General features: G+C 41.7%; 1 protein-coding gene across 13 annotated transcripts in view; it reads left to right on the forward strand.

The window, feature by feature from the left end:
* The window catches only part of RBM39 (RNA binding motif protein 39), a 267,063-nt gene that overhangs the window by 29,681 nt on the left and 219,568 nt on the right, over nt 1-17,814 (forward strand). For 7 of the 13 annotated variants that reach the window (XR_003858117.1, XM_029611509.1, XM_029611516.1 and 4 more), the window contains one exon: nt 1,724-1,918. Coding sequence is in view for 8 of the 13 variants with exons in the window: in XM_029611509.1 (XP_029467369.1) it covers nt 1,724-1,918 (195 nt within the window). In the remaining 5 variants the exon portion in view is untranslated. The remainder of the gene's footprint in view (nt 1-1,723; nt 1,919-17,814) is intronic. The other 6 variants (XM_029611511.1, XM_029611510.1, XM_029611513.1 and 3 more) reach the window with 1 other exon arrangement.

Here is a 17,814-nt window from a genome sequence, read left to right on the forward strand (position 1 = left end):
TCGGATTTTAATAGAGTTTGTATTTGTTTGGGATACGTGGTCAGTTGTTAAGATCTTATCTTAGTGGGCGTACTTTTCGTGTAAAATGGAATTCTGGAACCTCGAAGGAAAAGTTTGAAGATAGGGCTACCCCAAGGGTCAGCTTTATCAGCCCCATTGTTTACTATGTATTTGATACCATTAGCTTATCTTCTGTGATCTTTGGGAATAAAATTTAAATTTTATGCTGATGATACTCAGCTTATATTCCCAGTGACTAATGTTTCAGCAAATATAAGTGAACAGATAGTCGATATTTAGCATAAAGTAGAGGATTGGATGAGAGATAAGTTGATATTAAATATGACTAAGATTGAAATGCTTTGGATAAGATGCACTATTCCAATTGAAGTGCCTATGGTTATTGATGGAAAGGTGGTTCCTCTACAAACAGAATTAAAGAACCTGGGGATTCTTTTAAGCCGCAGATGATAAAAGTTATGAGAAGTGCTTATTTTAAATTGTGGGTGGTTCACCATTTGTATTTTGTTTTGGCAAAAGATGAATTTGGTAGAAAATTCTATTAGTGTTAGATTATTGTGATTAATCTATAATGGATTGCCAAAAAAAAAGTCAGTTTTGCAAATGATTCAGAACTCTGCTGCTAGTTTGATCAAGGGAGTTTCCGTGAGGAGCCATATTACACCAATTTTATTAAAATTGCATTGGTTACTTATTGTTCAAAGAGCTAAATTTAAATGTATTAAGTTGGTTTTTAAAGCCTAATTAATTTAGCCATTTTATATACCGTCGCTCTAAGTGAAGACACAAATATAAGTAGCCAATTACAGTAATTCGAAGTGCTCATTTCATACATTTAGCGATAGACACGTACATTGCTTAAGGCGATCATGGAAGGAGAGATATACAGGGATGAGATAGGGAATAGGAAACATTTTTCACAAGAGGAGTTAAGAGGTGCTAATGGGATATAGGGGAGCGGGTTGCAAGAAGGTGCTTGTTGATGGGTTGTGATCAAGTGAGCAAAAGCTCTTGATTGTTCCTTCTAATAGACATTGTCGCTTAGTAAGCTCTAGGAAATAGGCATTTTCGGTATTGAGGGCCACACTGTGGAGTAATCTTCCTGAGGTGTTAATGGAAAGAATCTGATATAATGAAGTTCCGGAAGGTTGTAAGAAAAAAAAGGCTATTTCAAGAGGTTTATGTTGAGTAGTCTTTTAAGAGCTCTGAACAGTGGTTTGTAGAAATGTATCTGTAGATGGTTTTATACAATTTTAAGTATTTTTATTATGTAAAGTATGTATTTTTAAATTTTTTATCTTGTATTCCGCATCGGATAGAATCTGTGAGAGAGAGACTAATAAAATCCTGTAAATAAATAAGAAGTTCATCTGATCTTGATGCTTGGTTTTCTTGATTAATACTTTTGATACAGAACCTTTGCTGTGACTCTTAATAGTGACTTTGGGTTTTAAGTTAAGTATTATTGTTCCATATTCTCTATAATTTCTTGCAGTATTGGAAGACCTTGTGGGGTTGTTCTGAAGGACTAACTAAAGAAAGAAAAGATTTTAGGCAAAAGTACTTTCAATGTATCCAGCAACTTATCTGTTTTCAATGCTGTGCTTATAATGTGTAGGGTTTTTTTTTTGAGTCAATAATGTTGTTACTATATGAATTCAATATTTAGCATATTGCTAATTTATTTATTTATTTTCTTAAGGAGAAAAAAGAGCAAAAGTAGGAGTCGGAGTCATGAGAGAAAGAGAAGCCGAAGCAAAGAACGCAAGCGCAGTAGAGATCGGGAAAGGAAGAAGAGCAGAAGTCGTGAAAGGAAACGCAGCCGTAGCAAAGAACGAAGGCGTAGCCGTTCAAGAAGCAGAGATAGACGGTTCAGAGGCCATTACAGAAGTCCCTAGTATGTTTAAGTATGAATATGATGCTGTTGTAAATCTGTTAATTGAGTAGGTATTACTAAGGTATATATTAAGTTTGTTTTTTTTTATAGTTGATTTTTTTTAGTTCTTCAATGATTTGTGTGCCTCTGAGTAGCAAGTTGTCCTCTAAAATAGTAAGTCATTTGAATTTAAACCCCATATAATTTAAAAACTAAAAAGATAAATCTTAGTGTTGTATTTGGATTTTTTTTTTTAGTTGTTAAATAGGAGGCCTGAGGTCTTGCAGTACATAAGCTTTCATTTGTCTAAATGGCCATTGAATATATAATAGTATTAAAATATCAGTTATTATAATATCAAATTTTTTAATCAAAGTAGAAAATTTTGCAATATAAAAATCACATGTACAAAAATCACATACACAACCCCATATACAATTACAAATAAACATACAACATATTACAAAAACATGTAAATATACAAAAATTAAATCCATCAAAGCATCTATTCTAAACATAGAGCATCCCCATCATTCCACAGTTATTGAGAGTCCCAACATGTTTTGCTAATTATAGCTTCTTCAGGGGAAAATGTCAACATTCATATTCAAGAGGAATGCAGGGAGATTGGGTTAGTATGGGTTTTGTAATGCATGTTTTTAGCGCCTCAGGGCAGGAGTTAAGTGAAAGCGCTGGTGTGGAGACCAGTTTTTTGATGCTTTTGCAGGTCAGTCAAGCGGCAGAAGAAACTAGTAGTGAGAAGGCAGCTTCTTGATTAGACAGAATCGCCGGTCTGCATTTCATGCTCTCGCTGGCAGTCTGCATCCAATCATGAAGGGATTTAGATATTGCTCTACCCATTTTCACATCAACTTTTATCTCCATCATACCCGTAACCTGATTAAGCTAAAGTAGGAAACATACCAACAAAGGGGAATTCTATGATCTGCTGCTAGTAGTGAACAAAACTAGGAAAAAAAATCATTCAAATGGACCTGCATATCAAGAAAAGACACCTTTATTAGATCTTACATTGCAAAAAAAACTACAAATGAGAAATGCAACCATTCAAATATTCGAAAAGGCATCAAAATCTTCCTGAGAACCCTGCCAAACAAGAAAAACATTAATATAACAAAGCCATATAATCATCTCAGAATAAATACGGTGAGTTAAATGTAATGTTCCTTATCGTATGCCAGATCAGTTCAGACAAATGGACGCACTGAGATAGACAATGCTGGAGATTTTGGCAGCGCAGGAACCATAGCCATGGCCATTTTATTTTCCTGCCCCACGTTGCCGGGGATTGCAGGGGACATGGTGATCTGATTCTCCCTCCATCTTCTCCTATACATGGAGGCTCAGATTTTTTCCCGATGTGATTATGAGGCGCTCCAGGTTGCTTTTATGCAAATACTGAAGTTGGGCATTCCCCCCACCCCCTGATGGGCTTTAATTTTTTTCCTGCGCAAGGCCTTCTTGGCAAGAAGAGAATGTTGGTCAAAGTGTTCCTACTGACAAGACCCTCCTAGGGCATCCGCAAGCCCCCCATTCTCCAGCGGTAACTCCCTTGCAAGTTGGAATAGGCATCCAGCATAACATAGCATGTGAATGTACTACAGGAGTATTTGCCTGGAACTGGAGGTTGGAGCAAAAAAAAAGTCAGATGATCCTGTTTCACAGGTTGTTCCCTCAGGTGGTCCTCATCTCTCTCCAAGACCTAAGAGATGGGAGTTGCACCCGAGGGGGCTGGGCTGGATTGGAGCCCATGGTTTTGTGGGTGGAATAGTCTGGCACACTGCTCCTTGGGGGGATGCCAAGGATTGATGATTTGGCTTAGTTTACCCCTAGAAGGAGGAGAATTCCTGAAGCCACATTCTCTTGGGAGGTCTATGTGGCCTGGCTATGATGGGCACAGCTATAATGGAACTCTGTGCCCTTCCAGGAGGGATCTTGGCACTGTTAGGGTGCCAAGAGTGGTTATTTTATTCTTCATGATGGTTATTAACCTTACAATTCTGGTTTTTGGGCAACCTTGAAAGATTTTTGGATCGTGAAGTAGGGGTTCCAGCTAAGCGGACGGCTAGAAGGTTTTCTCTGGCTGTGCAATAGGACAGCCATTGAATATTCCAACTCGCACTAGAGCATCATCCCTTAGGTAGGATATTTGATTTTTTAGAGGAGTTGTGCAAGTGCGTGGAGTCTTTGGTGTCAGAGGTCCATCTGTTGCCAGTAGCTAGGCCCAAAGGGGGCCAGAGTTTCTTCCCTAGAGGGTGGAAATTTGGGTAGATCCAGTGTATTCGGCTTGGGTAGATCTCCTTTCAACAGCAGTGTTCAAGTAGATCCCAGCCCTTACTGGAGAGCTGTAAAGCCTCACATGTGAGGTTAGGTGTTGGTTCAGGAGACTTCCATATTCTCTTTGGAGGCTTGTAATATTTCCAGATAAAGATCCCTTGGTCTACCTCCTGATTGTGCACATAGATCAGATAGCCTTCTTTCATGAGGTATGGAACAGTTTTTTACAGCGGTTTGATGGGATCTGTCCATTATAAGGGACGCCTACGCCTTGGAATTTGCTTGGCCAGTGGGTGAGGTCTCTAGAGTGTCCCTGTGTGTGGCAAGGCTGTAGATGCTGTCAGTGCAGTCTGTGCTGGAGTAGTGTTTCTTGATGTGGTGCTACTAGTTCCTGGGGAAGAGAGAAACCTCAGGAGATCTCCATTATTTTCAGACCCTGCAAGTACCTTACTTTAACAGGGGATCCCTGTGTTCAGTCATTGCTGTGGGCTGGAAGGGAGAGTTTTATGGCATCCTGGGATCTTTTGCAGACGTATCGTCACATCTCATTTCGAAAGTAGCATTAAAGTTTCTCCGGGTTGCAATGTTGGATCAGCGTTTTCAGTGGCGAGTGCTTCCCTTTGGGGCTGGCAACTTACCTTTCTTATAAGGTGATGGGTGTAGTAGCAGCGTGGAAAAGGTGTTCTAATGCATTCCAGTTGGATGATTGACTTGTTTGAGCAATGTTCTGGGATGTTCATCAGCAGAAGGTCCATGGTGGGTTGTAGAAGTTGGACAGTCTGGGAGGGGTCATAAACCTTGCAGTGAACAAACTGCTTCCATCACAGGCTTGGCAATGGTTAGGGGTGTGTTTGGCAACTGTTGCCTGGGTATTTCTCACATCGCACAGGATACTGATATTGCTGAGACATCTGTCTCTCTTGTTGCGTCTAAGTAGTCTGAGTCTGGGATTATCTTTAGGTATTGGGTTCCAGGGACTCTGTGCTAGACCTGGTTCCTTGGGCATTGGTTCACTTGATACCATTCCAGAGAGCATTTTCTGTCATGCTGTAGTCCTCAGTCAGTGGTTTTCGGAATCAGGTTGCCCTTTTCGGGAAAAGCCAGATCAGATCTTTTCTGGAGGCTTTTTCAGGGTCAATATTTGTTTTTTGTTTGTTTTTTTTTAACGTTTTTATATACAGACATTCATTTGCACATCACATCGGTTTACAGAGAACAGTTGAAAAGTGAAGGGAAATTACATATTAACAAGAAGAGTAACTGTCTCTTAACAACTGGGACAATTAAGAGGGTGGGGAGGGGAACAAGTGTGGGGGAACAAAAGAGAGCAAAAGCAAAAGGAACGAGTAACTATAATAACTGTAACTGGGGAGCTCGGTGTGTTGTAGTACTAGATCAGATTTAGGGGATTACTAGCTTATGGGAGGGGGTTAGGGTGTCAGTTGGGGGGGAAGGCTTTTGGGTAGGCTTTCTTAAAGAGCCAGGTTTTAAGTTTTTTTTTGTTTTTTTTTTCTAATTTTGTGTATTGGGTTCAAGTCTTAAGTCAGGGGGCATTGTGTTCCAGATGGTGGGTCCGGCTAGGGAAAAGGCACGTTCACGGGACAATAGAAAGGTGGGTGAGTTTAGGAGAGGTTATTGGTAGAGTGCCAGTATTGGCTGATCCTTGTGGATCTTCGAGGGGGTTGAAAGTGCAACGAGGAGTTGAACCAGTTTGCTTTGGTTGTAGAGTGTTTTGTGGATAAGGGTGAGGCTATTGAAGCGTATTCTGAGGTTGATAGGGAGCCAGTGCAGGTTTTTTAGTATGGGGGGTGATGTGCTCATTTCTTCTGGTGTTGGTGAGGATTCTGGCTGTGGAGTTTCGTAGCATCTGGAGGGGTTTTAGTGCGGAGTCCTAAAATTATGGAGTTGCAATAGTCAATTTTTGATAGGATGAGGGCTTGGAGGACTGTTCTGAAGTCGTTATGGTGTAGTAGGGGGCCTAAGATTTTTTAGCACGTGGAGTTTGTAAAAGCAGTCTTTCGTTGTGGAGTTTATGAATTTCTTTAGGTTCAATTCATTGTCTAGGTTGACCTAGGTTTTTGACTTCTTTTGTAAGTGGGGGTTTGACTTGGGAGGAGGCTGAGAGAGGGAATAAGTCATTGGGGTTGTGGCTTATGAATAGTAATTCAGTTTTGTTGGTGTATACCGAAAGTTTCATTTGATTTAGGAGTTGTTTTATGGAGATGAGGTGATTGTCCCAGATTTGGAGGGATTTGGTGATGGAGTCATTGATGGATATGAGGATTTGGACTTCGTCGGCATATATGAAGAAGGTAAGTCCTTTGTCGGTTAGAAGTTTGCATAGCGGGAGCATGTATAAATTGAAAAGTGTTGAGGAGAGGAAGGAACCTTGTGGGACGCCTTGGGTGAGTTTGGATTCGTTCGTGCCGATTTTGACTTTGTAGTGTCTGTTGTCGAGGTATGATATGAATCACTAATGCGATGCCGGATAGTCCAATTTCAGTTAGATGGTCTACGAGGATGTTGTGGCTATTGGTGTTGAAGGCGGCTGAGATGTCAGGCATGTCTTAAGGGAGGAGAGTTAGGATTTCTGGATTGGCTCGTTGTGACAGTGGGTACTGGTCTGAGAGGCTGGAGAGCCATATGTCAGAAAATGATGGCACAAGGTCTGTGGTCAGCTTCAGAAGCCTCGTGGTCCATCAGTCTGTTGGAAGCAAGGACGAGTAGTATAGCTTTAGAGGTCATTCTTCCTTTAGTTGAATGCAGAGCAGTCGGTCTGATTGCATACTGTGACTGCAGTGATGTATATTAACAGACTGGGGACATGAAGTTGGATGTTGGGATTTTAGGCTGTTGGACAGTCACATGAAGGTCTTGTTGGTATCTCATATGGCCGGCAGGAGAATGTGCCAGTGGATTTTGGAGCAGCCACACTCTGTGTCCCGGAGAGAGGGAGTGCAACGTGTTGGTGGTGGTAAGGCCTTCTGGAGGGAATACCTAGGTGGCCTTGTAGATGACTGGCCTGAATGCCATAGCTTTGCGATACTTCAGTCAAAGACGGGAGGCAGGGTTGGAAGGCTTCAAAGTGTTTTCCTAGCCATGGCCTCGAGGGATCCTGCTTTCTGTTTTCTCTGTGACCACTGATAAGCAGGATCATTGGACATCTAGAAAGGCATCAATGTAGGGTTCCCTTGGCCTGGTTGTCTATGGTTTGTGGACTTGGTGAATCTCAAATTATGAGAGCCCTTAAGACTAGGTCTTCCACATCAAGGTCCAGTCTTCATGGAGCAGGTGGATCACTTTTGTCTTGCAACCTGGCTTTGGAGTGGAGAAGGCTAAAAGCTAAGCGTTATTCAGAGGAGGTTATCTTCTCTTTGCTTCAAGCTAGGAAACCCTCCACTTCCCTGGTGTACATGTAAGTTTGGAAAATGTTTGAGTCCTGGTGCACGGAGGAGGGGGTTGCTCCACTTCAGGCCTCTGTTCATGAATTTCATCTTTTCACAGAAGTTTGAGGCAGGGGTCACTGCTTCAAGTCTGTTTTTCAAATTATCTTTTTTTTTTGGCAGAATGGCCTTCAAAAAGGTCTGTCCCTGAGTTCTTTTAGGGTGCAAGTGGTGGCATTGACAGGTTTTAGGGGAGAGTCCATAAATCGTCCCTCACATCACGTCTGGACAGTGTGCGTTTCCTCAAAGGAGTGAAGCATTTGCGTTCCCCAGTAAGAGGGGTACTTCTTTCATGGAGCCTTAACTTGGTTGTGCAGGCCTTGTCTAAAGTGCCCTTTGAACCTTTGAGGATAGCACTGCTGAAGGGCTTCAACTTGAGGTTGGTCTTTTTGGTAGTGATCTGTTAGGTGCCTCTGTATCTTGGAGTTTCAGGCTTTGTTGTTTAGGGATCCTTTCCTTCGATTTTCGGCGGCTGAGGTATCCCTTTGCATAATGCCCTCTGTTTTGACAAAAGTGGTCCCTGCATTTCATTTGAGTCTAGCCGTGGATTTGCTGCCTTTTGGGAATTTGGAGTGTTCTTCATATATCTGGGAACATCGGTTGGATATGTTTAGGATCTTCTTATACTACTAAAGGCCACTAATTGTGTTTTGCAGGACGGATCATCTGTACTTCTCAGGGGTCATAAAAAGTGGGGGAAAGGTGTCAAATTACCATTTCTCAATGGATAAAAGAAACTTATCGTTTCTGCATACATATACAATGGGATTCCAGTTCTGAAAGGGCTTCAGGCTTATTCTACTAAGTTGCAAGATGCAGGCTGCATCCTAGGCTGAATGTCTGAATGCAGGCGATTGGGCTGGGTGGCAACATGGTGTGTGTTTGCACACAAGCATGTTTTAGGCTGGATGTTTGGGCTCTGGACCCAGCTGACGTTGGCGAATGTGTGGTGAGCGGGATTGTGGTTCCTGCCAAGTTTAGGGAAGCTTGGGTTCATCCCACTTGTCTGGACTGATCTGGATAAGAAAAGTAAAGTTGGTTCTTACTGCTAACTTTAGTTCCTTAAGTCCCACAGATCAGTCCAAAGTGCCACCCTGATTTTCTGAAGACTGTTCAAGTCTGTGTGTATATAGCTCAGAGGTTGCCTTGTTTGATGTTTCGAGTTTCCTTATGTAACATTGTTCTCTAGTTTTGGGTTCTCTCTGCCCTGCTCGGTTAGGGATGAGATTAGTTGTTTCCTTTATTTCTAAGTTTGGGTATAGTTCATACTGAGCAACTGCAGGTAGCACACTTATGTACCACTGGTACAATAAATCTTTTCTTCTCTGTTTCCATCTGCTGATAAGAGAGAAAAACCCATTCATTTGCACTGATTTGTGGGACTCGAGGAATGAAAATTAGCAGGTAAGAACCAATTTTCCTTTCCTCAAACTGGGACCTGTAAAGACAGGCGATTTTGGGGGCCATTGTGGCCCCTATCACTGTCTCATGTATTTTTTGGAAAAACTCTCCTTTGAAGGAAAAATAATTTCTAGTCTGCCCCCATGGCTAATGATAACAAAAAAAAAAAGTCTGACTCATTGGTCTGATCGTTGATCCAAGCTGGATTTAATGACATGAATAGTAGCTGCTTTGAGGGATATTTGAATATAAAGATTCAATATTTAAAGTAATCAGTAATATCAAATTTTTTAATCCAGGAAGATAATTTAATATACAAATGAAGTGGGAGAAGTCCCTTATGTAGGAACGCGCTGAGAGACAAAAGGTAGTAAGAATTTTATCAGGTTTTAGGACTGATCTGATGCTGGAAACAATGGGTGTCCTAGGAGGATACTTAACGGATTTTTGTGAATTTTTGCAAGAACATAACAGAATTCAAGGGGCCTTTTACACAAGAAAAGCCAGTTCATTCTCAGTTACCCCATCTAAAATGTAAGGCATTGGATACAAATCCCATAATCAAAGAAATTAACTCTGGAGTCGGATCATCAGACAACCTAAGATAATGGTTTCTGAAAGTTGATGATATAACTTTTTCATACATACGCCTAAGAGGATATAAACAAATTGTGGGTTAAATGAGAAGATTGATAGCCCGGCGTGTTTCTAATTTTTTGGATCTCCTCTCCTTTTTGCTGACATATACAAGATCAGATGATGGAGAATATGGGTCATATGCTCTCTTGAAAATGGCATTTTGCTGTGTTTTCTCACACTTTTTATATATAAGCTGTTGAGGGTGAGTACTATATTTTTATTTTTTTCTAATGGTTTGTGAGTGATTTTATGTTTTGATTGTAGCAAAATTGCAATATAGATTTCTCTGATTATTTCTCACCTGCTGCTAGATATATATGAATGCATTATATTTAGCGCTTTGAACTGTATTCCTCTTGAATATGAAATTTGACATTTTCCTGAAGAAGCTATATTTAGCAAAACATGTTGGGACTGTCTATGAATTAGAATAGATGTTTTTATATATTTGATTTTTGTGTATTTACATGTTTTTGCAATATGTTTGTAATTTGTATGATTTTTTTAATATTTGATTTTCTATTGCAATATTTTGTACTCTTGAAATTTTGATTAAAATGTTTACTTTGAGATGCTTTGAACATTGGTACGTAAGCTTTCAATGTGTTTGCTTTTTTTGGGGGGTGGTTTTTTTTTGTTTATTTTTTTTTTAAAGATATGACAACCTGTCAAAACTGGTAGATGGCTCAGAGAATGTTGCCACAGTTCTCTGATATTACTACCTGAATTTTTGCACAAGTAGTTTAATCTGCTTACTTGAATGTCAGATGTTAATGCTGAAAATGTTAAGATTTGTGTATATGGCTATAAGATTATACTCAAAGCTATCATTGTTCTGAGTAAAAAAAAAAAAAAAAAGTCACTTCATTCTGCTGTACCAGTCTGGCTGAGTAGGTTATACCTGCTTGCCAACAGGTGGAGAAAGAGAACTAAAAGTTTGATATTACTTACAGTACATGAGCTTGTGCAGAAGTAAACCATGTCGGTATTCCATCTCCAGTAGATCTTGTTTCTTGGGTAGGGGCTTATATAAGACCATTGCAGTAACTACTTTTGTGTTCTCCCACAGATTTATAAGGCCAAATTTATAAGGCCCTACAGAAAGAGACCATGCTCAGCCTCTCCTGGTGGCTCTTGATGACTGATTTATCAAAAGGAGTGGAGTTAGAAATTCTGTATTGGATGATAGTGGCATCAGATGCCAGTCTTATCAGGGGGGTGGCAGCATCTTTCAGGAGCAGATAGCTCAGGGTCACTGGACTGTGACAGAGGCTTTGTGGTCCATACCTTGGTTAGAGTTTTTCTGTCCTTTCTGACTTTGGTAAGGAGCAGTTCAGTCAGTCTTATTGGACACTGACAGTGGTGTCGCATATAAACAGACAAGGAGGCACCAAAAGTCTAGCAATATCCCTGGTTGTGGATCTGTTGCTTGGATGGGCGGGTTGCATTTGAAGACCGTTTTCCCCCCCCCCCCCCCCAAATCACTACAGATCAATAGGTCCTAGCGAGAATAAGGATGGTTACGCTTTGGAATTTGCTAGCCTTGTTCCTATTCATACCTAGATCAGTCCAGACGACTGGGTTTTGCATCCCTACTAGTAGATGGAGCAGAGAAGAAAAGCTTTACTGAGCCTGTATGTAATGGCCGGGGAGTGGTTAAGGTCGCTAGGTGGCTCATTCTTAATTTGCTGTTTGTAAGTGGGAATTATCTTCATATTGTACTTAGCTGACTTTTATGTTTATTGACCCAGTGAATTGAGTATTTTTAATAATCTGACTAATAAAAATTGCAATGCACTTAAGAATAAAGTACACTATAAACAAGGGAAAAATACAAATGTAATAGAAGATGAGATACTTTTTCTATGCATATTTTATTTTGTAATTCAAACCCAGGGAATATATATATATGTGTGTGTGTGTGTTTATATATATATATATATATTTATTTATTTATAGGTTCTTCTATACCGCGGTACGTATAGCAATACATCACCTCGGTTTACAGTGAAACATTAATTTAGCAACAGGCTTTACATGTAACAGTATAAAATAAACAGTAAAACAATAGCAACAGGCTTTACAGAAAAACATGGGTTTCAAATAATATGCATAAATATCGAACAATAGAATATTAATAACCATGTATTTGCAGGAGCAAATAATCTATCTGAGGCAAACCAACGTTTCATTATATATAATAGCCTGAATTGATAAACCATGTGGGGGTGTGGAGTTGCAGATAGTAAATATTATTGTCGAGTATAAGATCTTGGAGAAGGTAAGGAATCATATGGTATTGCTGAAGGTTAGACGAGACTCATAGTGTGAAAGCTTGTTCAAACAACCAAGTTTTAAGGTTTTGTTTGAAAGTTTTGACAGGATTCAAGCCGCAGGTCCAACGGCATGTTATTCCAGCTATGGAGAATGATCGGTCTCTGGTGGACACATGTTTGATGTGTTTTAGTGGATGGACAGTTAATTTCGCTTGGTGAATGTTTCTAATTGGTCTGTTGGAGGTGTGAACAATGAACTGATCAGAGAACCATTGCATCTCTTGGTTGTGAATTGATTTGTGGATGAGTGAGAGAACTTTAAAAGTAATTCTAGATGATACGGGTAGCCAATGTAGGAACATGAGTGCTGGAGTAATATGTTCATGCCGTCTAGTATTAGTAATTAACCGAGCAGCGGCATTCTGCAACATTTGAAGGGGTTGAATTGTGCTTTTAGGGACATATACATACATATACATACACATACATATATGTGTATATATATGTATGTATATATATATATATATATATATATATATATATATATGTGTGTGTGTATGTACAATGTAAAACCAAATCTGCTCATTTCCCTGAGATTGTCCCATGAATCTGTCATAGAATAGTCAGCAACTCCAGGGACTCGGCACTGGTATTGCATGTCAGTTACGGCCAATACAAAGGCATTGGTTTTGTGAGGTGGTTTATATAGACTATCTCATTCTTGATTTTTTTTTTTTTTCATTCATAAATCATGCTGTGTACCCTTTCCTTTCCCAGACATTCCAGCCCTAGGGCAGAGAGGGTCCTGCCAGGTGTTGGCTCAAAAAGGTCAGTGGAATGTGACATAGGGTTTCCTGAGGGCCTCAGACTCAAGTGGCACACACAATTCAGTGTTCTAGTTTTTTCAGTGAAGACAGAGAATTTAACAGAAAAGTGAAGCCAAAAGGCTTAAATCCTGAATGTATATATTCAATATTTATAAAGCTCAATCAGTGGTTCAATTCTTCAGGGGCCTAACTGCCCCATGACACAGATTTTTCAAGTTAATGGCCCCTCCCTAATACACTGTAGTCCCTCAGTATTTCTCTGTCTCCAGCAGATGGTAGAAAAAAGAATAAAGAAAACAAATTTGCTCCCGGGGTGTTAGGTCCTGAGAAGGTCTATCTCCTCGGTGGAGTAGAGCGAGCAGGGGTTTGGTAGCCCTGCATGTGTCAGCTCGAAGTTGGTGGAGGTTGAAAGCTGGTGTTCCAGTTCCCTTCCTCCCCACGGAGTCCTCTCGACAGCAAATGGAAGACCATCGATGAAGGGAAAATTTCTTCTTCCCTTTGGAGGGGGGAAGAGCTGTTGTCGCTTTTTTGGCCAGTCCTTAGTCATGTCTTCGGATCCCGAGATTCTCAGTGTGTTGGGAGGATAGTCCCTGCGGCTTGGGAGAGGCATGGGTGTTCAGGAGCTGTTTTTGTCAGTCATATTTCCTGTTCGGGAGACTAGGCCCTGTGGCTTGAGTGAGCAATAGGGATGCATCGGCTGCTGGTGACTGCACATGTGTTTGCAGGCTCAGGGAGCAGAGAGGCAGTCATGTGCGTTGGCCAGCATGTCTTGTCTTTGAGCACGAGGACCAGGGGAAGCGCTGCTGGGCCTGTGGCAAGCAGCGCTAGCGACTATCCGTGGTGAGCCTATGCAGAAGATGTGAACAGAGTGGAGAAGGCAGCTCGGGCATGGGGAATCCCACAGACGTGTCACTCGGTGGCTAAGGTAGATTGGGCTTTCCCGGTCAGCATAGGAACGGCATCCATTTTGAAAGCAATGGCAGGAGAGCAAAACAAATCGAGAGACTGAAGATTCTCCTCCAGCCTTGTCCCCTGCTTTTCTTAACACCATCTGAATAATAGAAGATTCCAAAAAAGGAAGAGTTCTTTCTGAAGAAGGCTTTGAGGACGCGGAACCTTTCTCCATGGATTTCATACTGCTACTCCTCAAGGCTTTCTTGGCAAAGGAGGCAGCCAGGAGAAAGCACTCTCTTCCATAGTCCTAGGAGAGGTAAGGCTAGAGTGGGGAATTCTCAGGAAGGTGAACTTAAGCACAGAAAGGTGCCTGGGCACAGGTCCATTCTGGTAAGAAAGCTGCTTAGCGCATCAGAGGAATTGGGACTCTTGGATGGGGATCCGTCTGCAGGACCTCTAGATAGTGATGCTCCAGTGAGCTCTCTGAACCTGAGGAGTGCCAGTAGCGGACGGGGCAAACCTAAAGTGGTTAGACTGTTTAGAAGAGAGGAGCTGTTCCCGCTCAGCCCTCATGCTCTCAAGGAGCTACAGATAAAGATACTGCAGGAAGGGCTGTATCAAACCTATATCCCATGATAGCGGATGCACTGGAAGCGCTGTAGCTGCTGAAGGTAGATGCATTGGTTTCGGTGGTGAATAAGAGAACCACTATACCTGTGGTGGGGTCAGCAGCTCTCCTGAAAGTCGAAAGTTTATCTTTAAGATTTCAGCGCTGAGCATTTGTGCAGTGACTTGCAGTAACATCTTAGCTCATGTCTGTCTGTGCTGGGTTCTGCATTGTCTGGGAATCAGCCATTCAGCGATCTCACCTTTTGAAGTCCACCAAACAGGAGGAGCACTTGGAAACAAACATAGCATACATTGAAAATGCCCTGTATGATTTACCTCGCATGTCAGCGAGAAATCTCAGCAATATCAGCTAGATGACTATTGTGGCTAAGGAATTGGTCAGCAGACGTTATGTCTAAGTTGCAGCTGGGGAGTCTCCCCTTTGAGGGAAACTGCTTTTTTTGGGATGGTCCAGTGAAAGCAGTTGGTCAAGCATCTGGGAGAGTCTGAGGCATAAGTTGCCAGAGGATAAGTCCAATGGGGGCAAGAAGAGTTTTTTTTTTTCCTCCAGATCATGTTTCAGGGAGTCGAGATATATTGCCCTGATAAGGAATCCTCATCCTCCCAGAGGTCAGGATCCAATCGTTCACAGTCCTTTCCTGGTTTGTTCAGACCCTCCTGCGATAATGCAGCCATGGAACAGGAGGGAGTAAACCTACGTAATGAGGTGAGGCTGGTCCACTCTTTTCTCCAGAGGCTGTTGGAAGCCTTCTAGCTCTGTTTTACGACTAATGGACCAAGATAACTACTGACCCAGTGTGTCTTGTTGATAATAAGAGAAGGCTATGCCTTAGAATTTTCTCGGCTACTAAGCAAGGCTTACATAATCTCCCTTGTGGATCTCGAGAAAAGAAAGAAGCGGTATAGCCTATCATGTATCGCTTTAAGACTCCTGGATGTGATCATAGGAGTATACTACCGTCCACCTGAACAAAATGGTCAGACAGATGATGAAATGCTAAGAGAAATCAGGGAAGCAAACCAATTTGGCAGTGCAGTAATAATGGCAGATTTCAATTACCCCAATATTGACTGGGTAAATTTAACATCAGGACTTGCTAGAGACATAAAGTTCCTGGATGTAATAAATGATTACTTCATGGAGCAATTGGTTCAGTAACCAACAAGAGAGGGAGCTATTTTAGATTTAATTCTTAGTGGAATGGAGGATTTGGTGAGAGAGGTAACGGTGGTGGGGCCACTTGGCAACAGTGATCATAACATGATCAAATTTAAACTAATAACTGGAAGGGGGCCAATAAGTAAATCTGCAGCTCTAACACTAAACTTTCAAAAGGGAAACTTTGATAAAATGATGAAAATAGAAAAAAACTGAAAGGTGCAGCTGCAAAGGTTAAGTGTTCAACAGGCTTGGACATTGTTTAAAAATACAATCCTAGAGGCACAGTACATATGTATTCCACGCATTAAGAAAGGTGGAAGGGAGGCAAAACTATCACCGACATGGTTAAAAGGTGAGGTGAAAGAGGCTATTTTAGCCAAAAAAAATCCTTCAAAAATTGGAAGAAGGATCCATCTGAAGAAAATAGGATAAAACATAAGCATTGTCAAGTTAAATGTAAAACATTGATAAGACAGGCGAAGAGAAATTTGAAATGAAGTTGGCCATAGAGGCAAAAATTCATAATAAAAACTTTTTAAAATATATCCAAAGCAAGCAACCTGTGAGGGAGTCGGTTGGACCATTAGATGCCCGAGGGGTTAAAAAGGCTCTTAGGGAAGATAAGGCCATTGCAGAAAGACTAAACTAATTCTTTGCTTCCGTGTTTACTAATGAGGATTTTGGGGAGATACCAGTTCCGGAAATGGTTTTCAGCGGTGATGAGTCAGACGAACTGAACGAAATTGTGAACCTGAAGATATAGTAGGCCAGATTGACAAACTAAAGAGTAGCAAATCACCTGGAGAAGGTACAGAGAAGGGCTACAAAATGATTAGGGGAATGGAACAGCTCCCCTATGAGGAAAGACTAAAGAGGTTAGGACTTTTCAGCTTGGAGAAGAGATAGCTGAGGGGGGGATATGATAGAGATGTTTAAAATTATGAGAGGTCTAGAACGGGTAGATGTGAATCGGTTATTTACTCTTTCGGATAATAGACTAGGGGGCACTCCATGAAGTTAGCATGGGGCACAGTTAAAACTAATCTGAGAAAGTTCTATTTTACTCAACGCACAATTAAACTCTGGAATTTGTTGCCAGAGGATGTGGTTAGTGCAGTTAGTATAGCTGTGTTTAAAAAAGGATTGGATAAGTTCTTGGAGGAGAAGTCCATTACCTGCTATTAAGTTCACTTAGAGAATAGCCACTGCCATTAGCAATGGTAACATGGAATAGACTTAGTTTTTGGGTACTTGCCGGGTTCTTATGGCCTGGATTGGCCACTGTTGGAAACAGGATGCTGGGCTTGATGGACCCTTGCTTTGACCCAGCATGGCAATTTCTTATGTTCTTATCATTCCGGTGCCTCTGGAACAGGGCCGTGAAAGGTAATCCATCTACTTTGTGGTCCCAAAGAAGGAGGGGGCTTTCCGTCCCATTCTAGATCTCAAGAATGTGAACAGGGTGTTACAAATGCGGTTTCGGATGGGACCCTTATGCTCTGTAATAGAGGTGGCCCACAATGGAAAATACTTGGTGTCCCTGGAACTGACAGAGGCGAATCTGCATATTCCCATTGGGACGTACCTGCGCTTCCAAGTGTTGGAGTAACATCAGTTTCGGCGCTTCCGTTTGGCCTAGTGACTGTGCCCCGGACATTCGCCAAGGTGCTGATGGTGGTGGCTGCGGCACTCTGGAAGGATGGGGTGCTAGTGCATCCATATTTGGACAACTGGCTTATTTGAGCAGAGGCTTTGTGTTGGGATTCAGCGCGATGGGTCATGCAGCTGTTGGCGGGCCCTGGGCTAGGTGGTGAACATAGTGAAGAGCAACCTGGTTCCTTCCCAGTCGTTGGAATATCTGGAGGCCTGTTTAGATACCAGTCCAGTAAAGTGTTTCTAACAGGATACTGAAAGTGCATATGCAAATTCTCTGGTTCTTGCAACTGTCAATACCCAGAGTCTGGGATTATTTGCAGGTCCTGGGTTCTATGGCGTCTATGCTAGATCTTGTTCCCTGGGTGTCTATGCATATGAGATCTCTCCAGAGTGCTCTGTTGGCTCATTGGAACCCTCAGAGGCATTTCAGCTGCCCCTGCCTCTACATGGTAAATCCAAGTCCAGTCTATTCTAGTGGCTTTTTTTTTTAGTCCACTTGTCAAAAGGCATGGACCTGGAGACCCAAGATTGAATGGTAGTTACCACAGGCTCCAGCCTCTGGCCGGGGTACAGTTTGCCTAGGTCAAACAGCATAGGGACAATGGTCAGCAGAGGAAGCCTCGTGGTCTGTCAGTCGTTTAGAAAAGAGAGCGATGTGTATGACCCAGATGTCTTTTCTTCCGCTAGTGAA

This window comes from Rhinatrema bivittatum, chromosome 8, assembly GCF_901001135.1.
Source record: "Rhinatrema bivittatum chromosome 8, aRhiBiv1.1, whole genome shotgun sequence".
NCBI lineage: Eukaryota > Metazoa > Chordata > Amphibia > Gymnophiona > Rhinatrematidae > Rhinatrema > Rhinatrema bivittatum.